The 14,053-nt window shown below is 29.3% G+C and overlaps 1 protein-coding gene across 1 annotated transcript; it reads left to right on the forward strand.

Annotated features, from left to right (window-relative positions):
- Positions 1–3,446: 3,446 nt before the first annotated feature.
- LOTGIDRAFT_229023 (hypothetical protein) lies at positions 3,447–13,600 on the forward strand (the record flags this gene model as incomplete). Its single annotated transcript, XM_009061895.1, has 6 exons — positions 3,447–3,617; positions 3,762–3,819; positions 7,049–7,053; positions 10,729–10,857; positions 11,062–11,248; positions 11,547–13,600. 6 exons carry the CDS (start codon positions 3,447–3,449, stop codon positions 11,693–11,695), a joined length of 699 nt encoding a protein of 232 aa, XP_009060143.1. The 3' UTR covers positions 11,696–13,600.
- Positions 13,601–14,053: the final 453 nt, after the last annotated feature.

Here is a 14,053-nt window from a genome sequence, read left to right on the forward strand (position 1 = left end):
CTTTTCTCATGTCCTGAGTAGAAGGTATTTTGAATCTCTGAAGTGCAAAATAAAGTTTGATGCAACTGACAATTCTTGATAAACTTCAATCATATGAGCTAAAAAGTTTTATGTCTCTGTTACTGCTTTTGAGGTCTTGAGCTACTTCACTCAATTGGGTTTGAGAATGAGCCCCTATCTGTGAGACAGTCACATGACAAGATTATCTAAACAGAAACAGAAATTGACATTCTGATATGAATGAATTGTTAGTATTTAATATACTTATCAATAGATATCTAGTCAGATAATTCATCCAATGATAGAGAAAAGTGGTATATGATACTAGTTGTATAATATGGTGAAATTTATTAGACTGTATTGTACACATTTCTCAAATTATATTAGACCCTAGTTATTCACTCTTCTTATTGATTTGTAATGAAACCAGGAAAAACTTGCCAAAATATGTTCACTTTCACATAATGGGAATACTTGAAGCCTTTCAACAGTGAACTCATCTTCCATTACAAGTTTGTTTTTAGATGATGTAACATGAAACAAAGTTTGACAGGACCCATATGTGTGAATAGTAGTATATAGAGAGGCGAGACTGTCTGCTGTGTTGACTTCATTTAAACAACTTGAGTGGTGGGCGAAAGGTTGTCAAATCTTTTTCTCCCAACCTAGTTTAAAAAGAGTGAATTTCAAAAGGATATATTCTTTACATTGTTTCACACACTTGGTGTAAAAGATTTAGGATTACTTTGTACTCTGTAAAATGTGAGATATATTGGAGTAAAAGTTATAAAAAGTTAGTGATATCAAGATGGATACTATGGAAAGTCATCCTGAACAAGTCCTAGTGGATATGTTGGAATCTGTCGATGTATCAGATGGGGATAAGGAGGTAGAGTTGTATTTTATATAGAACATAGCAAAAAACGGTGAAAGTGGTAAACTTGCCCTGTTTACTAAATGAACTTACTACAAAATCTACCAGATTATCGAAAAATACATATAAGCTCAAATGGCACAAACTTAATTCAAAATTAAAATGAACTTGAAGTCTATTTGCTCAATTTAATCATTTAATGAACTTCAAAATCACTTTGTCAACTTTTTTTCATTCAAGATGAGTGTTTGAAATACTCAATTGAAAATATGTCATATATTTTCCCCTCATCTAAAATACATTTAACATCATGTTACAGAGTTTTTAATTACTTTTGAAAACTGTCCTGTTGTTATATTAGTTAGTTAAATATGATAAAATGATATGCTAGGTCTATTTCAATTATTTGGTTAAAGATAGTGACAGGTTTGACATCATACTGATTTTCTGAGCAAGTTTTTAGGTTGAGGTCACCTTATACAATTTATTTATTTTTGTTACTTTATGACGTAATTATTTACTACACACTGATCAACATATTCATACCTAGATGCATTCTGATAAACATTTCATATAGGGTGTGGCTTCAGAAAAGTTACATGAAAGAAGGATTCAAACATGACTCTTTAAAGGCTCAACAAATTATGACTAAAAATGACTTCTACTTGATCTGAATGAAGTAATGAAATGTACTTCAAATTAAAGGTAGAAAAATCTATGAGTTGGCCACAAAAATGTAAAATTCCAGATGGATTGATGAAGAACTATAGCACAACTGGTTACATTCATTTACAAATGACAAAGATTCATTTATCCTTTTACCATGAAAACTCAAAAGTATAGAACAAAATTATACAGTTTTAGTTTATTACAATAAGTTTTTGACCGATTTTTTTTTTTTTACATATTGTTGAGCATGATCCTTTAGTTTACTGAAGCATTTGAAAATGACAAACTTCAATACAAAATTCAAAGGATTGAGATGCTGTTTTTGTTATCCACCAATTTAGTAGCCTTTGATAAAAAGAAATGAGTATTTTATTTCTGGTTGTGAAAAGAAAAGGTTGATGTTTTATTTGCTTAAATAAAAGTGAGTCAATTTGAACTGGTTGTGTGAGGAACTTTTATTTGAAGTTTAGATCAAGTTGAAATTTGACAAGTGGTCTTTTGTTGTTTTGATGTGAAATGAATTTTTAACATGCTCTTTATAAGTTTTTGATTATTTAGATCTATTTAATTTTACTTTATATATACAAAGTTCAGTGACATTCCCTTTAAATTAATTTGTGTAAAATGTAGAGCAAAATATTGTTTACATCATTTAATCTCTATATCAGTTTCTCTTCTGACTTGTTAAAAACACTTGTAAGAAGTCTTTTAAAGTACATAGCAATCCTAAACTACTTCTTTCCAGCATGTGAAATATTGCTTTTAATTATCAGACTTTTTAAAAAAACTTTTAGAATTAGTATGAAATGCCATGATTTATCCAGATTTAATAGGGTGAACACTACTTGTCACATGTTCAATGGTTTTCTGAAACCTTTGCTAGGTCATGTTTTTACACAGGAATCTTTGGTGAAAATTGCACGTTTGGTTTTGGATCCAGACACTCCACTACAGAATATAATGTCAACGTGATTTTTTGATACAAAATCAGGACATGGGAATAACTTGTATTCCAATAATCAAGACACTAGTAAGCAAAGTAAGGAAAATCACTGAACAATAGAGCAATATGAAATTGGAAAACAGGAAGACTGATACTGGTTTTTGTACCATTTGAACCCTTAGTTTGGTTCAACATATGTTGAATCGTCAACCATCTTTGAAAACTGGTAGGGAAAATGTTTAATTTGTATCTAACATGTAACTGATAAGATTCTGCTCTGTTTAATATTAACTTTAGCCAAGTATCATCTAGTTTGATAGATTTAAACCAGAAGTAGTAGAACTATCATGTATATCAATTAGCTTCAAATAAATTGTTTGCATACTTGATACAAGTTCCTTCAGATTCAATTATCAGTTCATGAATCTATGATTAATCATGAAAAAAGAATCCATAAAAGATAAGGCAAAACTGAAAGCGGTTTAGTGTGGAAAACAGACACGAGAATACTCTGGTTAGCCTCATACTAGAGGGGGATCTACTTAAATATTTATTGAAAAGTATACATATATTGATGATGTTTAAAATAATTTTGTAAGAGTCAGATTTTAAAGTCTTAGAATTATTCTATTGTACCCGAAAGTTGCACATTGATAATAATGTTCAGAACTTACTGGTAATTTTCATTTTCTAGGCCGGTCACAAATTTATAGTCTGAAATTATTTAGAAGTGTGGGAGTATTTGATGAAATTTGTCAGAATCTATCACTATCTCTAAATATATTAAGAATATTGTGTTATTGTTGTAGAATGTAATAAAACAGGGTTGATATGAATAATATCTCAGTCTTACCAAGCTATTTAATGCATATCAGTAAAAGAAATTTAGTTCCACCCCATGTTTAAATATTATTTTCTATATATTTTCAGTTAATATTTTCCGGCGAATATACTACAGCCATGGATCAGAATTACCATAAAGATCATTTAGCTTGTCATAACTGTGAGAAGAAGTTAATAGCTTGTCGTTATATTTTGAAAGAAGAACATCCTCACTGTATACCATGCTATCAACAATTGTTTGCTAATAATTGTGAAGAATGTTCCAAGCCTATTGGACCTGACTACAAGGTAAGCAATCTTCTATAATAGAAATCTGAATGTTATGACATAGGAATCAAAAGAAGTTTTCTACTCTTTGCATGTGAACGGGCAGTTAGTTAAAGCATTTGAATGATGTTTTTTGTTTGGTTAAACTTTTCTTTTGTGTACCAGAGATACATTAAATTCTATTTGCACCATTGCATGTTGCTGGTCAATGTCTACAATGCTTGTAGTTCTTAATAATCAAGACCAGATTATGATGTTGGTATCAAAAATACAAGACATCTTTTGATAATTGCTTAGGTTCTGTAGTTTTGTGATAGACATCTTTTTATAATTGCTTAGGCTCTGTAGTTTTGTGATAGTTTGTTAGTTATCTTAGTTCTTCTATGAGCTTGTTCCATGGTAATGAAGATATTAACAGGTTTTGACCCAGGTCATATGGAAAATAAATTTCTACCAACATGGGTTGGTGCTGGAAATATATGTGATATAAACACAGCTTTGATTTGTCAAGGTGGAATCTGTTAGCCTATAGCTTTCTTCTATTCTGTTAGATATTAAATGAAATATGATAAAGATAGAAGCTGTGAGAAGAAGTATGAGTATATTATTTGACATTTAATGAAGTTTCTCATGACTTATTGCATATATACTTATTTAAACATCTTGATCAAAGAAAAATTTAACACATTTGGTAACTATTACATATTACATGTGTATATTATACCTCTACCTTACATATTTCTTCAACGAAATACTAAAACTTCACATAGAGTTATGAAGTTTCTGCACATAGATGCTTTTTATTGCATGGGAAAGTGTTATCAAAATCTGTGCAAATTTTGAGTGATGACATAGACAAGTGCATTGAAAATTTTATAAAATATGATAATGCACAATCATCTAGATTTTTTTTTTTTTATCTTTCTGGTGTAATAATTCTATTATGTTTGCACCAACTCAACATGTCTGTATTTAATAAGAATTGAGGACTAAGATATACCTCTCAAAACTAGATGTTTAATCATAGCTAGTTACAGATAATTATATGATATATATTTAATGTTATCATGATCTGCCACTGTGATATAATCTAAGGTTATCTGTAAATAACATAGTAAATATAGTATCACTGTTATCACAAATCATTAACCTATCAGATGCTTTCATCTCTCTGCTAGATAATGTGGCACCTTGTTATCTCTTTAAAACATAGTTATTTTGTAACATCTTTTTACTGGTCTATAAGTAGAATTAAAACTGAGTATCAGTCAAAAGCAAATTTAGTTTATAAAACAATGAATTCTCATTTATGGATAAGTAAAGAATGATTTTAACCATATTTCAAAAATTAAACTAATGTGCTGTGATAGATATATTTTGTGAAAATATGAAGTTTTTCAGTTTTTATTTTATCAGCACCAGTATATTATACATGTGTTTAGATTAATAAACATGTTGATAAAGTATTGAGAATTTGTTGATAGTTTGAAAGATACATGATGTTAATGGTAATTGATAAAGTTAGGTAATGCTATTGATAATTAACATTGTAAGGTTATGTTAGATGGTATAAAGATAAAGTAACAGTATAATACCAGTACTAGTATACCAACATCTGTTAATACATGTAATAACATAATGACTTTACCTGAAACACAGGTATGAAATGAAAATCACAGTTAAACAACAAAAAATTAATTTTCCAGAGATGATCTGTTTTTTAGTGAAGCTTCATTACTCAAAAAAATCTAGAAATAAGATACAAAAAATAGAATTATAAAAGTATTTTTTTACAAAAGTATTATATTACTAATATTAGCCTTTATATCTGACGTTATATTACACCCAGGTTAAGGTTGAAGAAAAAGGTAAAAATTTATTAAAATAGAAGTAATTAAAGTTATATTAAAAAGTAATTACTTGACTTTAATGATATCGACTACTTGTAATATAATATAGAGGAAATAACCATTAAAATATAAAGAAAATATTACTTTTTAATTTTTATGAAGTCATAAACGATACATGAAAATTTTTAACATGGACATTTGACATTTTACCAATGTTATGATGAAAATGAGTTATTTTCTATGCAAATATAATATCTTCAAACAACTATCTGAAATTATCTATAAAACTTTGCATTTATTATCTAAGAAATGTCATGACTAAGATGTAACATGGTTATGTTTTGGTCATGATTTTAACCCTTCTTACTTGTCAAACCTGGCAACCAGGTGATATGAATTTAAAAAGCATTAACTGAAATGTAAGAGAAAATATGATCTAAACTAATAGCTAAAAATAAAAATATAGTCAGCACTAGAACCTATTGCACAAAAGAGTTTTACAGCTTAATCTATCTTGATATGGAATGAAAGACAACAAACCTGTCTTCCACATGTAAAGATATATTAATTTGATAGTTATTGGCCTTGAGGAACTACTGATAGCCAAGTTGTTTTTCTAACAAATGGAATAATTTCTATAGAAATGCTAAGTTTGTTTATGTTCCATAGAGTTGATAGAATGAATGGTGTAGAAACTTCCTGTATACCACTAACATGTCTTTGATGAAATTCCAAGTGAACATCATAGGTTTAAAGTGAGGCGTCTCCTGATAGACTTCTTATTTTTCCTGAACATTTAATAATGTCCCGATTTCTCCATAGTAAACATCCATTTTGTTTACATCTAACGTTTTACAAAACTTTTGTTCAAATTTTTATCAAATGGTAGTTGTAATTTTTGGCTTTAGCTAGACAACACCTATTTGATAATAAATAACATACAGAAAATACAGTATTTAACCTAACCTAAAATAAATCACAATCCAATAGCAAAAGTCTACAAACTGATGAAATCAATGTGGTTCACATAACATGATTCCAAACTCTATCCTGGTCAGTAAGTTTTCAACATATTACTTTAATGTCCAGACATTTCCATATTAATATAGATATATCATCAGTCATTTTCATCTTAAATACTAGATACCTTATTCTTTTTCTGCTTCATTTGTCTACAAATGGTTATGTATAAATTGATAAAATTTGAGCTGTTAAGTATATTTTGGATTAACTTAATTTAGAAATATAATTTAAAGGATATGAAATTGCTAACAATGGCATCATTTTTTCACCAAAAGTAGCATTGTGCTGTCCATGTGCATGAATCCTTTTTAGTTTAATGTGGCATGGGATATTCTTGAATAATAAGTAGAATATTGGCAAATGCAAGTACTTGAGTAAATTACCTAGGAGATAAGAATGAAGAATTGAGAAGAATTGAAGAATGAAGAATGTATGAGTATGACAGGTGAAGTGTAAAATAAAATATATAAAGATTGAAATGGATACAGTATTTCATGTCAGTTAGGTACATTCTACAAATTTCTGTTAGCAGTATGTTCAATTCAGACTGTTGAAATGATGATTTTATTATCTTACCAGATTTGGTAGGTAAAAGATTGAGATACAATGATGTAGACTGCATTTGTAACTATCTTGCCATGGAGAATTGCTCCTTTACATAATGTCACTTACTTGGTTACATCCAACATGATAGCTGTGGCTTCTAATCTCAATTGGCGTGTAAAAGTCCTTGAATAAGTCATCTTCACTCATAATTCCAGGTGTAATTGGATACGAATAGAAAAGGAAAGAAAGGATCCTTAGTTGTACATTAAGCTGTTATCCTGGTAAAATATAGTTGCTTCAGAGAAATTTGATTCTTCTTTTTACATTTGATGGATTTGATTTATCTTGAGATATAAGAAATTAATAATATTATGCAGTTCATTTAGTACTTGCACAAACAGATGAGTAATTGAATACAAGGATATCTTTATTTCTGTTTCTTTTACATTGTATGGTTCTGGTTTCTGAGAGATAAGTCATGACTGTAGACAATGTTATTATCAGATATTCTGGTAGTTTAACATTAAGAGATTTTGGTTGTAGAATACTGATTAAAGACACCAAATGAATGTAGTGAATCCTGGAACATACAGACATGTTATGAGAGATAGGATGTGGTTTGTATCATATTTGATACTACTGTTTAAGGTTATTATGTAACCAATATACTGTAATGTTAGCAATTTTACTTCAATCAAAACAACTGCTGGAGATTTTTGATAACCAGTTCTATTTCATGTAAAGGTTATCAAAGCAAGTTGGTAGAACAGATGCTGAGTGTATTCCACAGTAAGCTAGACAACTCATTGGCTGATAATAGTTTTACACTTTACACCATCTTTCATTGTTTATTTTATAAAGAGTAGCTTGGGTAGACGTATGGTTTATTTTTCTCTCAATTCAAAAGAGATTCACTGCAATTTGTAAATTGAACAACAGTGTTATGTAAATCTATCTACATGAGATCAGCGTCAACTTGAATAAATAATTTTTTTTTTTAATTTCACGAATGTCTCTCATTTGGTACTGAACGCAATCATTTTATTTAAAGCCTGTATGACCTTTCACACATTTCATCAAAATTGTCAGCAATTTAAATATATCCATATATTCCTTGGTATTATACTTCTAGGACTGACCTTAAGTCTACTATTAAGATAGTATTAAACCCTAGTGGAGTAACAGTATATCTAATAAAATATAACTGATTGTGATATTACAGATTGACAAGAAGAGTGATATAAAACCTATATAAAACTTGAAATAGTCACTAGTATTGTCTTATATCAACAAATAGTAATTCTACCTTTTTATATCAACTACTCTAGTACACTTTTCTATTTATTTAATGGTAAAAAATGTCACTCTACTCTTTATTTCTGTTGACTAAAGTTTAAAGTATTTTAGAAATAGTCTTTAAACACCCTTTTAAGCTTATTTCTTCCTTTGATTTAAATTTAATTCATTATTGAAATGAATCTGACCATTGAATATGTATTGATATACTTTAAGACGGGTGAATCCTTAGATTAAGATTTCTATATTTATATGTGGAGGTGGACATTGTTTATAAATCAGTCATTTTGAGGTGGTCAGTCAGTTGAATTATTTGATACCTATATGTATATTAAGCTATTCACTTAGCTTGTCCTCTCCTGTTCTGTGAAGCTTTTATTCCACAAGACAGCTGTTTGGAGGGATTGATGGCGAATTTTCATGTCATTAGATTATAGACACATGGGTGAAATGTTCTTAAACCTCAACTGGTCTATGATGACCGATTGCTTTGATTATGTTGTCAATGATTTTATTTTGTAAATTCAGTTACTTCACATTCAGAGCAGTAAACCTTATTACAGTTGACCGTTAAAAAGAACTCTTCTATCCATGAAACCCACAATGTCATCTATTGAACTCTTCAATCAAAAAAGAAACTGTCTAGACCTATTACATTAATGTCCAAAGATTTAATAAAACAAGAGTGAATGTCACAAAAGTAGTGACATGAGGTGTCTGTGAAATGTAATGAATATAGATTAAGTGACATTTATTAACTAATATCATGATAAAGGTGAAAAAATGACTGTTAATCTGTGTAGGGTTTAAAGGGATTTTATATGTTAATAATTATAAAATTATTCTGTTGGACTCTAGTGTTGTATTATATAGGGGAAAATGTTTTTTGCGTAACTAGTTGATGGGTTGAAGGAGTACATTTCAATATTCATATTACAATAGCAACACTCCATGAGGTCCTTCATGCACTTGAAAACATTGTCAAAACTTTTATTTATGTTAAATAATCAGGAATCTTCAATAATACTGACAAGCATATTATATTGAAAAGATAAAATATTACATATTATATTTGACAAACAACTTGATACCAATTGCGATTGAGGTCCCAAAGAATGAGATTTATATTGTTCAGCTTTACCAATGATGTTAATTTTCAGTGTATTATGCGGCTGGTACCCCTTCATAAACAAAGACTATTTTTGTTATGAATATTCACATTAGTAGAGGACTGAGTATTTAAGAATTTGTCCAGGCACAAATAGTCATCTGTACATAATCTCAACATGTTCTAGACTCAGTATAGTTTGCTTGGAAAATATTGAAAATAGGATGTATGAGGAAAGGAAGCAATCGCATTTATCACAGCTCCAGCTTGAATGTAGCCCATGGAAAATATAAAATTTTAATCCTATAAAATAAAATGGAGGTTGATATTATTGTCAAAACATAATTGAACTTCTCTACTTTTCTATTTTTCAGTTTACTTAAGTTACTTATTTTACCTACTTAAGAATCCATTATGCATTATGTTTCATTGACATTTGATCAAACTATTATGTAATAAGTCTAGTGATGTATTTTGAATAGATGTGGTGGGCGTTTGACATTAAACATTCATGATATTAAATCACAGAATATAGACTGAATTTCTATTTATATCTCAGCAGAAGGGTTATTTAAATAAGGTAATACAGAAAAGGTGGTCTGTCAGGTTTATGAAGTTTTTGTCTGTTGAGAGCTTTAGATAATTATATTGATATATTCTGATATTTATTGAATGAATTCCAAATCATCATTCTAGCACATATCAGACATTATTTCTAATCCATCATTATTTGAGATTTAAACACATATTTGTCCAAGTTCTTAGGTGATTTTGACATTTAGACATCTTAAATCAATAAGATCTGCAATTTTGGCTACATATTTAATTCGAAGAATTTATACACCAATATTTCTGAAGGTTTTGAATATTTTTAAGAGTAAACATCATATAACTGACAAAGTTTTGGTTACAGTGTGGGGTCAACCATGGCATTGGTTGATGATTTGGTCCCTTTCATGCTTCTGAGAAAATATGACATTTTGAATAGTGAAGTACCACGATATTGGTTGAAAACAGGTTTTATTGATATCAGGATGTTTATAAATCCCAGTGGTATTAAATTATAATATGTTCATTATGATCAGATGATGTAAGGTCTATATCAGTCTTCATATTCTTAAATTCAAACCAGAAGTTCTCTTCTAGAATATACCTAATATCAAGGTCATTGGAGTATTGTTTGTTAGTACGTGACAAAAAAAATTCACATTTTGGCAAAGATATCGATAACCAGGCAAAATGATAACTTGCCAAATATCTTTTTTCATCTGTATTTATTTAACTTTATGAAATTATTGCTTTGCATGAGCAATGTTTTACATGTACTGTATGTAATCAAGCTATTAGTAATAAAAGTTTTATACCAAGAGATGATAAAGTTGTCTGTGTCCCATGCTATGAAGATAACTTTGCCCAGAGATGTGCCAAATGCGTAAAAGTAAGTGTATTTGTAGCTTGTAACTGTAAATTTATCAAGATATAGACAATTCAATTCACTTTATTTTTGAATAAATTAATTTGGTCAAATAAGTACTGAAATATTTGTACAAGTTATTCATCAATCTCAAGGGTTTCTAAATGTAATTTTCTAGAATTTTTGGTGTTACAGTGAGATATTTTTGTAATGTAATTTTTCTTTAAGGCTATCAACAAGGGTGGGGTAACCTACAAGAATACACCATATCATAAAGATTGTTTTGACTGTAGCAATTGTAATAAATTATTATCTGGAGAGAAATTTACATCCAAGGAAGATAAACCATTTTGTGCTGATTGTTATGGTGATTTGTTTGCTAAAAGATGTTGTCAATGTTCTAAGCCAATCACTGGTGAGTATTAATTCAGAGTAACTGCATTTTATTTTGTCTGCTTTGTTCAGAGACTAACTTTAATGTACAATTTACTTGGAGCATAATCATATGCCCTAATATTTAAATTTTTATTAAATTTCTCTGCGATTCACCCCACCCCTAGCATTGTAACTTAAGAGCATGACCTAAATTTGGCTGACATGTATGAATTAATTATTAATGCCAGCACAACTCTATATGATGACAAAATTCAATAATTTAAGATGGATGTTGCTAAATGTTATTATAATTAATGTTGAAATTTTTCTCATTCCAGGTATTGGTGGAACTAAATTCATTTCATTTGAAGAACGTCACTGGCATAGTGATTGTTTTAATTGTGCTAAATGTAATGGATCGATGGTTGGTAAAGGATTTCTTATGAGTGGTCAAGATATTCTCTGTCCTGACTGTGGTCGTAGTTAAATCTTTCTCTTATATAATAGCTTTAATTTATATCTGAAATGCATAATTTCTTATTTTTTAGTTAGATTGTGTTAGTCAAGTTTTCGAAATGTTCAAGGAAGAGTATGAAATGTATACACTGGGCATTCCCTAAGATTTGGGGCATTTCAGATATTGAACATGTTTCTAAGGTTGATTGTATTGAGATAAAGCAGACAGCCATGATTGTTATTATGAAACCATGACAATTTGTATAATCTAAAGACAAATTGTGAATAGAATTGTGTACAGTACAGTGATATAGTTTTGTTTTCTAGAAGATTATTTGACTGCATGCGATTTTCCCTCTAATTTTTAAATAATTCCATTTTGGTCGATCAATTCGGATTCCAAATGTTTGTGCACCATAGTGATGTTGGATTCAAGTCATTGTAATTTCACTTGTTTATTATATCATTCATTAGAGTCACAATTAATATGACCTCAAAAATTTCATCTCATTGTTTGTCCCAGATGCACACACACAAATAAATTCTAATGTCTTGAAACAGGAATTCAAATTACTACATAATAATTAGGTTTACCTAGTCTTTTAAGGTACTTTGTTTCGTAAATATTTAATAAAAGGCTTGTACATTAACTGCATGTATATAATAATATACTTAAAACTGTCTTCTCACTGTCTTGTGTTCAGATTACTGCCAAATTTCAAAGAATATTGTTAAAATTATCTTACAAATTAAGGGAAAAGCAAGTGTAATAAATTCTCAATGACACAGAAAGTATTCTGTTAATGTAATTGTCAGTTCTTGGTCTACAGCATTGTTTTTTACTTTTTTTACTAGCTAAATTTTTATCTTCCATATTGTTATGTCTTTATATTATCATGTTATTGTGATTTTAGTCTTCCTCAATTAATTTGATATTATTAAAAACATTGCTATTTTTAATGAAAGTCAAACAATTGAACAAATTAAGAAATCTATCAAACATTAAAACTGCATTTGCAGGTCAGAACTTGAATAATATATAACTTTTAGCATTATATAAGTTGCATTCTGTTTTGCTGAAGTTTTTCAACACAAGATCCATAATCTCACAAGAGAAAAGACAGTTGTTGCATTAGACAAGATTTGCCTCATCATGTCCCCCATGATAATAATATACATACAAACGGATTGTTATATTTAATGCTTTTATTGTTATGTACAATCATATATTTTATTTACATGTGCTTTCATTGTAGATAATATAGCTATAAGATGTTGAGGGCCCAGTAGTTATGTGATATCAGATCATTTTGTAGATAGAAACTGTGTCCTAATAGTTTCTTTTATAGAAATACATTGTATTTATTTATCTTGTATTTCTATATCTTAGCAATAAATTATACTATTTATTCAAGGTTTTAAATCTCATCCATGTGAGTTTATCAAAGCACTTGATTTCCAGTCTAGTTTGACAGAATCAGAAACTTAACTTACAGCCATCTTGGTTTGAAGAATCTGTGGGTTATTTGAAAATCAGAGGATGGAAGAAGACTGTACCTCCAATGATAAATCTGAACAAGTCACCCTGAATTACATACATGTTGTTTGATCTATTTTTCACTGAAAAAAGGTATTTGTACATTACCAGTATTTACAAATTCAGCAGATTCTTTATCACTTATTCATATTCAGCACTAATCATTAATCATAACGTAACAAGATCTGGTGTTAGAACACATTTCTCCACATGAAATATTTGCCAATATTTTATAACACTTGTTCACCCACTGAGTTCTCCGTTCAAGATAGAAGGTCATTAGATGTACACAGCTTTAACAACAGTTTAATATGTTTACAATAGAAAGCACAATCACAGTCAGTTGGTATCTGATAGAAAGAGATCAGTCTATTAATATCTGTAGGATGATAAGAAGGTTACACCTGGTGCTTTTCTATTTGATATATCACACCTGATAAACCACTGTTTACTATTATTTTATAGGTTACACGGAATTTGATGATTTTCTTCTACGGAAATAATCTGGAGCTGCCATATATAACCACTCTGGATCTACTAAACATAGATCTCTGAAATCATGAAAAGAAATTATCACTCTTAATTGAGGCATAAAATTGTGGACTTGTAACTGTTACAACTTTTTCAAATTATCTGTGGCTATATTGCCTTTTACAATTTACACCTGGGCTTATATAATTTATCAATGGTCATGCAAAACTCAAGCAAATGAGAGAAAAGCTTATTAATCTTACCTCATATAACATTTAGAAGTTTGAACTAATTCATTATATATAATATAGGCTGGTTTACAACGAAATAGTGAGGATGAAGGATGTATTGATACAGGTTTTCTTGTTGATAACTGAAATA

This window comes from Lottia gigantea, assembly GCF_000327385.1.
Source record: "Lottia gigantea unplaced genomic scaffold LOTGIsca_5, whole genome shotgun sequence".
Classification (NCBI taxonomy): Eukaryota; Metazoa; Mollusca; class Gastropoda; family Lottiidae; genus Lottia; species Lottia gigantea.